Source organism: Cupressus sempervirens, chromosome 2 (genome assembly GCF_028749045.1).
Source record: "Cupressus sempervirens isolate cs-2001-9-10 chromosome 2, ASM2874904v1, whole genome shotgun sequence".
Taxonomy (NCBI): Eukaryota; Viridiplantae; Streptophyta; class Pinopsida; order Cupressales; family Cupressaceae; genus Cupressus; species Cupressus sempervirens.
This window is the reverse complement of record NC_143119.1, coordinates 295,080,919-295,091,790: the sequence shown is the minus strand read 5'-3', so window position 1 is coordinate 295,091,790 and position 10,872 is coordinate 295,080,919. Positions and strand designations below refer to the sequence as shown.

General features: G+C 30.9%; 1 protein-coding gene across 1 annotated transcript in view; it reads right to left on the bottom strand.

The window, feature by feature from the left end:
- Window positions 1-10,872, bottom strand: part of LOC149572241 (peroxisomal (S)-2-hydroxyacid oxidase GLO4-like) — a 151,859-nt gene that overhangs the window by 77,770 nt on the left and 63,217 nt on the right. Inside the window, exon 6 of the mRNA XM_089813477.1 lies at window positions 5,737-5,794. Within this exon, the coding sequence (XP_089669603.1) occupies window positions 5,737-5,794 (58 nt within the window). The remainder of the gene's footprint in view (window positions 1-5,736; window positions 5,795-10,872) is intronic.

The following is a 10,872-nucleotide window of genomic DNA, read 5'->3' as shown; positions in this document are numbered from 1 at the left end:
GTAACCTTAAGTAGATTATCAATGCATCATGTTATCACTATCTTAGCTAATTCTTGTATTCCTTTACATCATTTAACTCAACCTTTCCTTGAGGTGCTATTGTTACATCTTTTGATCAAATCATCTTCATCAATCATATAAGTAGTTGTTTTACCAGTAAATATTAGGTTTGACATCAATGAAAAAACAATTATTGAAACATATTCATCATACTTGTAACAATCTGTTCTCAACAATCTATTTCTTCAACAATCTCCCTCAATCTATTCTCAACAGTCTACAAATAATTATCATTTTTATAAAATAGTTCATAATCAACATTCTAATTATTAGTCCTTTGATTAGTTATTCCATCAGAATCATAATCAAGTATCCTTTCTTGATTTCTAAACTTTCGATAAACTCTCACATTATCACCCTCAATAATAGTATTCAATCTATGATTAAATAATCTATATGCTTTACTCTTTAATTAATGTCCAAGAAACATACCTTCATCATGTCTAGAATCAAACTTACAAATATCATCATCCCTTTTGATATAACACATACTTTCAAAGAGTCTAAAGTATTTCACAGTAGGAGTATGTCCATATTAATGTTTATAAGATGTCTTACTAGTGCCTTGTCTAATCTATACTCTATTCATTGTGTGTATTGTGATGTTCACTTCTTCTCTCCAAAATATATGTGATACATTATGTGTTCCCTCTTTCTTCTATCCCATTCTGATATGGTGTCTTAGGAGCTTAAATTTATCTCTTCATTCCATTATCCTCACAAAATATTTTAAATTTATTTGAAATAAATTAGCCTTCTCTATCTAATCTCAAAAACTTAATCTTCAAACTAAATTCATTATCAAATCAACTCTTAAATAACTTTAATTTCTGCAAAGCTCCAAACTTCTCTCTTATAAATACTACCTACATCATCCTAGTAGAATCATCAATAAAAGACATAAAGTACCTTTCACCTTGGAATGCTCTTTTCTTGTAGGACCAATCCAATATGTGTTAACAATATCAATATTTTCTATAGTAGTAAACATTTTTCTTGGAAATGGATTTTTCTTTTGCTTCAAATGCCATCACACATTCTTTGCAAATTATGTTAGAAGGTTTCACAATCTTAGTGAAATCTCTGAATACATGGTTTTTTTTTGGGTCTTTACAATGTTATAATATTTAATATGACAAAATATACTATGGCATAGCCAACTATCATCCATGTTAGCAACCAAACATGTCATCTCAGTAGGATTCAACTAAAAAATATTACCTTAGTTCTTGTGCCTGTACTAATTAATGTGTCATCTTTGTATTTGATTATGAAAATATTCTCTATAAATCATAACTGATATCCCTTGTCAACAAGTTGTCCAATACTCAAAAGATTATGTTTCAATCCATTCATAAAATAAACATCCTTAGTGTTAGCCTTTCCATCAAGAGTAATAGATCCTTTTCCTTTAATTTAACATTGTGCATTACTTCCAACTCTAACTATCCCTCCATCAAAACTATTGAATTCAAAAAAATTAATCATATTTCTAGTCATATGATGATAACATCCACTATCTATAATCCAATTAGACTTTTTATTTTCAACATGTAATACTAAGGCTTTTTCTTCCCTGAATTATTCTTTCTTAGGAATTTATTCATTAATAGAAAAAAATCCTATCTCATCATCTTCATCATCACTATCTAGTAAATTTACCATCTCATAATCAAGCTCGTCATCTTTATTAACAAAGAAAAAGTCTTTTGGAATTATAGATTTTTAAATCTTCCTAGGATTTATCTTATTTTCTATCTTAGGACAATTAGATGAATAATGATCATGTTCCTTACATGTCCAACAAACAAGGATTTTATTACCTTTTTGTGCCCTCTTCTTAACCAATGCAATTCCTTGATAAATCTTCTTATGTTATTATCAACTCTCTACTATAATCTCCACTTGTACTTTCACTCCTTGTTAGTGTAGGTCTATCTCTTTGCATGTTGAAAATAGTCTCAAATTTAGGTAACCTTTCATTCTGTTTCATCCATAATTTAGATTCCTACAATTTTCCATGAAGATTTTCTCTGAAAAGGTTAGGTGTATGAGGAATAAATTTTTCAATCATTTGTTCATTCTGATGATAAGGAGGTGTCATTTTTTTTAGAATCTTCCACACAATCTCATCTTCTATTTTCATTCCACCACAACTTTTGATTCTTGTAATAATCTCAGATATCCTACTAAAGTATCCCCTTATCATTCCATCTTCCTACATTTTATCACTTTGAAACATACATATCCAACTCTAAAATCTTGACTTCTTTGTATACTCATCACCTTCACATAAATTTTGTAATCTAATCCAAATTTTGTGTGCAAGATTTAAAGTTTACCTTTGCATATTTGAATTCTAGAAGAGCTGATAACGGTGCTTCTTTAGCAAGCATGTTTGAATGAATAGATATTTAGGATTTTTTTCACATGAGTTGAGCTTATCCTCATCTATTACTTCCTTATGGTTGAGTGTAACTAACCAAAATTCTAGACCCATGCATAAAAAATGAGTCTTCATAATTTCCTTCCAATTCTCATAATTCAATCCATTAAACTTCAGACATTATTACTTGAAATATGAAGCCATGGATATCCTTAAGCTATCAAAATTTTCCTTCAAGGACCTAATGCTTTGATACCAATTGCTGAGATTAAAGTCTACCAATATGACTGAGGGGGTGTGAAATAGTTGTGTGCTTAAAAATACTTATAATGACTTTATCAAATCTAAAACTTATAATAAAAATATGTAACAACCATATAAATATAAACATACACAATAACATGATATTTTTTATGTAGGAAAACCCTTGATCGGAGGGAAAACCCTGGTGGGAATTATTCCCACAAGATATAATGTACTAATATTAAAGTTCCTTGTAAAAGGATAGACTCTATTAGGAGCCAATGAAATACAATAAATACATATGAGTCCCTTTTGGGAGACTTTGAATTTCTATGAGGATATTTTAACCCTATTAGGACTTGTGCCAACCTTGTTTGAAATTGACAAGAAGACAACCAAACCCACTATCCAAATTGCTTCAAGATTGTCTTCACTAAATATTCTTCAGGATAACATATAGGGGCACATTAATTGTCAAAATAAAAACCTTTTAGTCATTACAGTTCCTTTAAATCTCATAATACATGAACAACATTAGTCTTTACTCTTATCTGAGCCAAATTTGTATTCAGTCTCACATAAACAATAGACATCCACACTAGATACTCAACTACAAAATAAAAATCTTTCCTTTATACCAAGTCATAAAATAAGTATTGATTTGGCCTTGAGGATTTATCAATTTAAAATGAATACATAGGACCACACTAAAATATTTAATTACAAGTTACATTGCAATATACACATCCCATAGTCATATTAACAATAGTCAGCCTCTTGGAGACAATACACTGAATTGTCTTCAAAAATCTTCATAGAATGAACATCTAATATTTCCACATTAACCATAGAAAACATGTCTTCTACCATAATCCAAGCTTGATAAATGATCTTTAGCCTCACCAAGATGATATAGTGTAATTACCAGTACTTACTTTCTAGAAACTCACTCGTAGAGATCTCTCTAGAGAATCTTTTGTAACTCATGCAAAATTCATAAATCTTACCATGAATATAGAAAAAACACAAAAAAAAATTGTTGAATTCTCTTCTAAGTGCACATGACATAACTCTGTAACCATAAACCTCACCAACTAAATCTTCCTCTGCAACTTTGACTGAATTATCCATAAAATTGATATGTTGACATCAATGAAAAACACAATCATGAATGCACACATAAGCACTAAGTCATGTGTCTAAAATGCTAACAATCTCCTCCATAGATTCATACCTCTATCAACATCAAGCATTCATGCTAATAGCTAAAATTTATAATAGATGTGGAGACAATAGAACAATGGATAATGCTAGGTATTTATAAACTATTGTGTACGATAGTTTGATTCTCATGGCTTGGGGGCGGGGGGCGGGGGAGGGAGAGAGAGAGAGAGAGAGAGAGAGAGAGAGAGAGAGAGAGAGAGAGAGAGAGAGAGAGAGAGAGAGAGAGAGAGAGAGAGAGAGAGAGAGAGAGAGAGTTCGGATAGAAGTTGGCTCTTAGGAAGTGTATACTATAACTTCTCCTAATTTTTATGGGGAAGAGGATATTGAAGAATTAGTAATTGAGAGTAAATATTCTAATAATGGTAAAATAAAGGAAGATAGTATGGAGCTTCATGTTAATAAAAAATTAGTGAAATTATTTTTTCACACTTGTGCACCTTTGTGTTAAAGTGACATAAGTATTAAAATAATTAGTAAGGAGGCAAAGAGTGTGATAATTATAATGAAAAAGGTAATGTATGATATTATATGAATCTATACAAAAAATAAGCTAGTTAAGGTCAAGAAGGCTGTGAGCAATTAGGTGAAAGTAATTGATGATATGATAAAGGGAAATATCATAGGCATCTTGGACATTTAAACAAAAACAAACAAATAAAATAAAGAGGCATAAATTTAAGATTTAATGAAAAATACAAGAAAGATTGAATTTCGGTGTCACAAATTTAGAATATATTTTGGATATATTATTACAAACTTTGATTACATGATTTCTAGTAATGCAATTTGATTATTTTTATTTTTTTTCTAGTTTTGTATTTCTTGTGTATATCTAGCTATTTCAATTTTGGCATTGAGCTCAAGTTAACATAACCTATTATTTATGGTTACTTTTCTATTTTATGTATCTCTTATTTTATGGACTCCTTTCTTATATAAGGGACTAAACACTTTTATTATCTTTTAAAATAAAAATACCTTTCCAAATACATAACTTCAAGGAAAGTCATGGAAAATATATTTTAGTTATATTATGGCTTGGTAGTCTTCACACCTATCATGATAGTTTCATAATATTCATGATCATTTCTCAAACTCTTTATATAAATTAATGTATAGAAATAGGATAAAATATAATGAAACTATGAAAATTCACAGGCATTCTATGAAGAATAAAATTGGCTCAAGAAAAGGAACATAGGATATATTTGGAGGTAATAAGTGCTTGAAAATTATTAGGTCTACAACAAATCAGGTAATGCAGATGTAACACTAAATATTGTTAGGTGGATATAATACCTATCTTGAAAACATCACTTATCATCTCATGAAACTTTTCCAAGGGACAATTCTTTCTAGAGATCTATAGTAGACTTACAAAATTCAAGATAATGGAGGATACTAACACTCGTATTAAAACCTTTAGAAAATTATTTTCTCATATCTATTTTTATTCGACATTATAGTTCCAAAATATACTTTTTCATATCCTCAATAAGGAAACATTGAACTTGTGCTACCAATTTTTTAAGAAATATGTGTATTAATTCTACCAACTATTTGGCTAATTTAAAAATTATATTAAAAAGAAAAAAATTATACTTAGTGATTATATAATCTATCCCTTCAATTTGAACTTATAATTTCAAATGATTCCTTAAGAAAAAAAATGCCATTAGGACTATTAACATTTCAAAATAGTTAATAGTGTCACATTGTAGAAGCTAAATATAATTTATAACTAAATTAAGATATTATATTACTTGTTATTTTTCTAGAGAATAAAACATTAATCATAAATTTAATTAGTTTTAATCACTCACCGAACTAGTATCTATGGAAATCAACCCTTTGAGGTTCCCTGGAATAGGTGTAACAAGTCTGCACATGTTTGAAAAAATACTTAGCTATCTATGCATCTATTTTTATTTATTATTATTAGCACATGTTATTTTGATATCATTTTAATCACATTTAGTTGTTTCTAATAACCACAAATTATCATGATCTTTGAATAATATTAAATGTCAAACTTCAACTATCTTAAAAATATATTTGAACCTAAATGAATTTACACGTTTTTAAATATAAATGAACTTTTATTATCTCTAATTAAAATAACAACATAATATTTGAAACAAATAGGTGAAAATCTATGAATTATCTTTTCAAGAAGATATTTAAACCAAATAAGCTAATAAATCATATAATTTCTAATGTAATTATTGTATTGCAATATTATAACAATGGTAAAAATTAGAAAAGTGGGGGACCTCAAAAAATTGCTTCTAACTAAAATTGGTTGGTGGTTGGCTAAAGACTTGGGAGGGTGGCAGAAAATTATGCAAGCCAAATATGCTAGCGGTTCCCCATTCATTTCTCAACTGTTTGACATGGACCTCTCATATGGTTCTGGGATCTAGAACAATGTTATAATAGATTGCACTTCTCTCCAATGGGGTCTACGGTGGCTGGTTAGTAAGGGTTACAAAACTAGGTTTTGGGAGGATAATTGGATGGGGGTTGAGCTTCTCATATTTAGAAAATTTATGCACCTCAAGAATGATTTGAAATATAACCTTAGTCATTTAGTTAATGACTATATCACCCCCTCTTGTAAATGGAAACTTCTTAGCCCAAATTAGAGGGGACCTCCCCATGACCTAATGTGAATTAAGGAATTATCATATCTTGTTAGCCTCTTCAATATCCTTATTTTTCCTTCCTAGGCTAGAATTATATTGAACAAAAACCATTTGGGAGAATTCTTGGTTTGATCCTCTTCTCTTCAGCTACTTGACTCAGAGGTCCCCAGGCTTTACTAGAATAAGGTTTGGATTCAATAACTTACTCCCAAAATTAACTTTTTTAGGTGGGATTGGGCCACTATTCATTAGAGAATCCCAATTGTGGAAAATCTAAGAAGGAGAGATTTTCAGTTCCCTAATAGATGTATTCTTTGTTAATAGGTCGAGGAAAACATATATCATCTCTTTGTCTCTTGCTCATTTGTGTCAAGGATTTTAACATCCCTATTGAATAGGTTCCATCTATATTGGGTCTTTGGGAACAATATTCATTAGTTTGTGGTTGATTGGGAAATCCTTTCTTATCACCCTCCCACCCATCTTCTATGGAATTTGTTACCCTCACATTTTTGTTAGAACATTTCAAAGGAAAGAAATAACTAGATCTTTAGGGAGGTGGAGACAACTGTGGATGGTGTTTTGATCATGATCATTAAGGAGATGCATAAAAGCTTCAAAATTACAATATGGAAGAATCCATATAGACCTCCCTCTATTTGGGGCTATCAAGTAATGACTAAATGGAAGCTCTATGTGGTTTATGTTGAATTTGATAGCTCAAAATAGCTAGCATATGACAACACTTATTGGTATCCCCTAAAGGTGGTCGGCTCAATCACAACTTTGATGGGGTGGAAAAAGGATGGGATTCTTGTGGGAGGTGGGATTGTTAGAGATGGGGAAGGGTAGCTTACCATGGCCTATGCAGATAAATTTGGCACCAACTCTTCTAATATGGAAAAAGCATTGTCCCTCTTTCAGGGTATCAAATTTATGGTCTCTTTGGAATATTTTAGGATCCTAGTAGGAGACTCCAAACTAATTTTTGATGTTATTAATTGATGGTTGAAGGCAGGGGACTTTTCCATGTGTAATGTTTGATATTTGGACTCTCCTTGAAAATTGCAAGAAATTAGAGCCTAATGCATGTACTATGAAGGAAATAGGGTGTTAGATAAATTGGTAGGTTTGGGATTGGATTTGAGTGGACTATGGTGTTTGAGATAGTTGGAAAGGAAATTCAAAATATCTTTGAGAGTAAAGTTGCACATAACCACATGCATAATGATGAAGTTGAAAATGCTTAGAAGATGGCCTAGTGGTGCCTTGTATGTCTAGATTATGTATGATGTCATCAACTAGAGTGTTATCATGCTTAGAAATGATTACATCAACTACATTTTAGTATAAAAAAAATTCCCTAGTGGACATTGGTAATGTTTGAGGCCATGCCATCAAGTATGATTGGAAATGACACATTATTGATGACTTCAAAAGCCTTCTTTATCATTATTTAGGTGATTCCAAATATCACTTCATTAATGAAGTGGTCTTTTTTATTAACCCTTCTTACATGTAAAAGTACTAGTCCCATGTGATTTTTGATCAAGGCTATCATAATAATAATTTTGGTGAGAGAAATTTTAGGAAAGGATGCCATTTTATTATTTCAACTAGCTTTATTCATTTTAACAAGTATCATCTATACAAATCCAAAATCACCTCTCTCTATAATTTTCCGAAGGCTTTAATGCTAGAAGAAATAAAGGAGTCTATTTTACTAGTTAACATGGATGGTGAGAGAGAGATATGATCAAAACTAGGTAGATTGAAGATGACTAGCATAAGAATGACTACACCTAGATGTGCATTATCGAGGGTTGGCATTTTTTGTTCATGAAATCCATGTTAGGGTATGATGAATCTTTGTTGATATAGCTAGTTATTTTCTAGAAGGACCATAATGTTATCATCAATTGTAACATTTTTGAAATCAATGAAGAGGTAATTGCATAGGCAGCTAGTCTATCCTTGGAAGGAAAAAGATAGAAGAGGGTGACTAAGGTGGTTGATGAAACTAGCACAAAGCACTTCTTTAAGGTTGATGAGTAGCTTCTCTTCTTGAGAGCTATTTTTAATAGATAAAATTTTTCAAGGTTGTGGAATGATGTCTGCTACCTAGTCATGAAGTACCTCACCTTGGAGGGCTATTAGAAAGTGAGTTAATATTTCCACTTCCCTCTGTTAAACCATTTCCTCTATCATGATAAATTTCATTTCCTTTCCTTTTACTACATGATCTCAAATAATTTGTCATTAATGTTAGAAAATATATAGAGAGAGGTGAAAATTATACTATCCTTAACTTGGGCCTTATCCCTCATCTATATAATTTTCACCATGTTATGTATCCTCCCCACAATATTGGACTATTACAACCTTGACTCCAATACCTCCCTTGTGGATGTATTAACCTACATTCCAAATTCTCATGTCATTTCTTAGAATTCCCCTTCCTCCAATGGCCTTAAACTTAAGGACTTCCCCATAGTATCATTTTCTCAATTAAACCCTAATCTAGAGCTTTTGTGGAATTAGGTGAGGTGATTATGGATTCTACTAGGGGGAGGAGACACTCTCATAGAAATGTGGTAAACTCCAATAAGAAAGACAAGGTCACATATGATTTTCCATGCTCTCATGAAATTTTCCATTAGTGTCATAGATTTTAACCTTTATGTTCAAAAACTCAATTCGACGACATGTTTTATTCAGGTATGCAACACTCAACAAATTATACTTCAATCTTTGAACCTAGTAAGAATCATCACATTGTATCTTATCATTCAACATCAATGATCCTCTACCTTTCATTGGACATATAACATCATTCCCAAACTTAACTATTCCACCATCATTTTCTTCTAATTCATCAATATCACAAATCATGTGATGTGAGAAGCCAATATCAATAATCCATGTATAAATTTTCATAACATGATAAATTAGGTATTTTTCATTCTCATATCTTTTCTCATTTAAATATTCTTTCATGGTAACATATAAAATTTCCTCACCTTCATTTTCATCATTTAATCCTTACTTGGTGTGCTCTTCCTTGGTAATGTAATATAATTTATTTCCTTTATCTTTTTAATCCTTACTCCTTTGGTACTTGTTATCCTTCTTGTCATTTTTTCATTTTTTTTCTTTCTAGGACATCTAGCAGCAATGTGACCAACTTCATTACATTTGAAACATATCAATGGAATTTTAACTTTGAATCTTTATTTACCTCTCAGTGGCCTTCTAGCCAGAAGTACTTTGAGCTCAGCTAGATATGAATCACTATCATCCTTTCTACACTTATCTTTCTTTGAGTTTCCAATAATTAGTGATTTCTTGAAAGCATTCTCAACTTTAGGTACACTATTATCAAAGTTACTCAACTCAAATGCACTCAATCTACTGACCAAGGCATCAAGAGTAAGAAAATTACCATACATAGATCTAAATTCATGAATAGTAGATACTTTAATAGCATAAATAGTCAATAAGGTACTTATTACTTTACTTACAACTTCTTCATCACTAATGACTCCTCCAAATAGCTTTGAGGGCACTAACAAATTCTTTGATTCTTAGGATTTCAGCTTTGGCTTTGAACACATTCAGATCTCTACCATGCACATGTGTAATCTTATACCACATTTTGTTTATATTATCACAATCTTTGATATCATCAAATTTAACATCAATAAGAGAAGAATCAAGCTCTATTAGTAGGATATTGTGATCTTGTTTTTCCCACATTTGATCACAATCATAGGTGGGGTAGGAGGAACATATTTATGATCTAGATAACATAATTTTGATTGTCTCCAATGCCTAGCATGTATAGTCTCATTCTTATTTTCCATAATAAAAATTTATCCTTATTCATCTTAGGAACCTCCCTCTTATACATCTTTAGACATTTAGCTCGAGTCCCCTAAAAATTTCTCCTTCAAGAACTCATCTCTGATTACAATTGTTAGATAACTAAGAAGGGGGGTGGGTGGGTGAATCAATTATAATCAATTATCCTATAGGCCTTAAACACTTTTTCACAAACATAAACTCTTTAATCTTTCATATCACTAGCTTGGTAACTAGATCTAATATTTAACTTAGTCATTCAATAAACTATTAAATTCATATATCAAGTATCAGAGTAAACTTCCTTGTGTATACCAAATTGCAACAATAAAAAATAGACATGAAATAACATGAAACACAATGAAAATGCACACAATTTTGAAACAAGTATTTAACATGGAAATCTTGCTAATGGAAAAACCAAATGGGAACTAACAACCCAAAAATTTCATT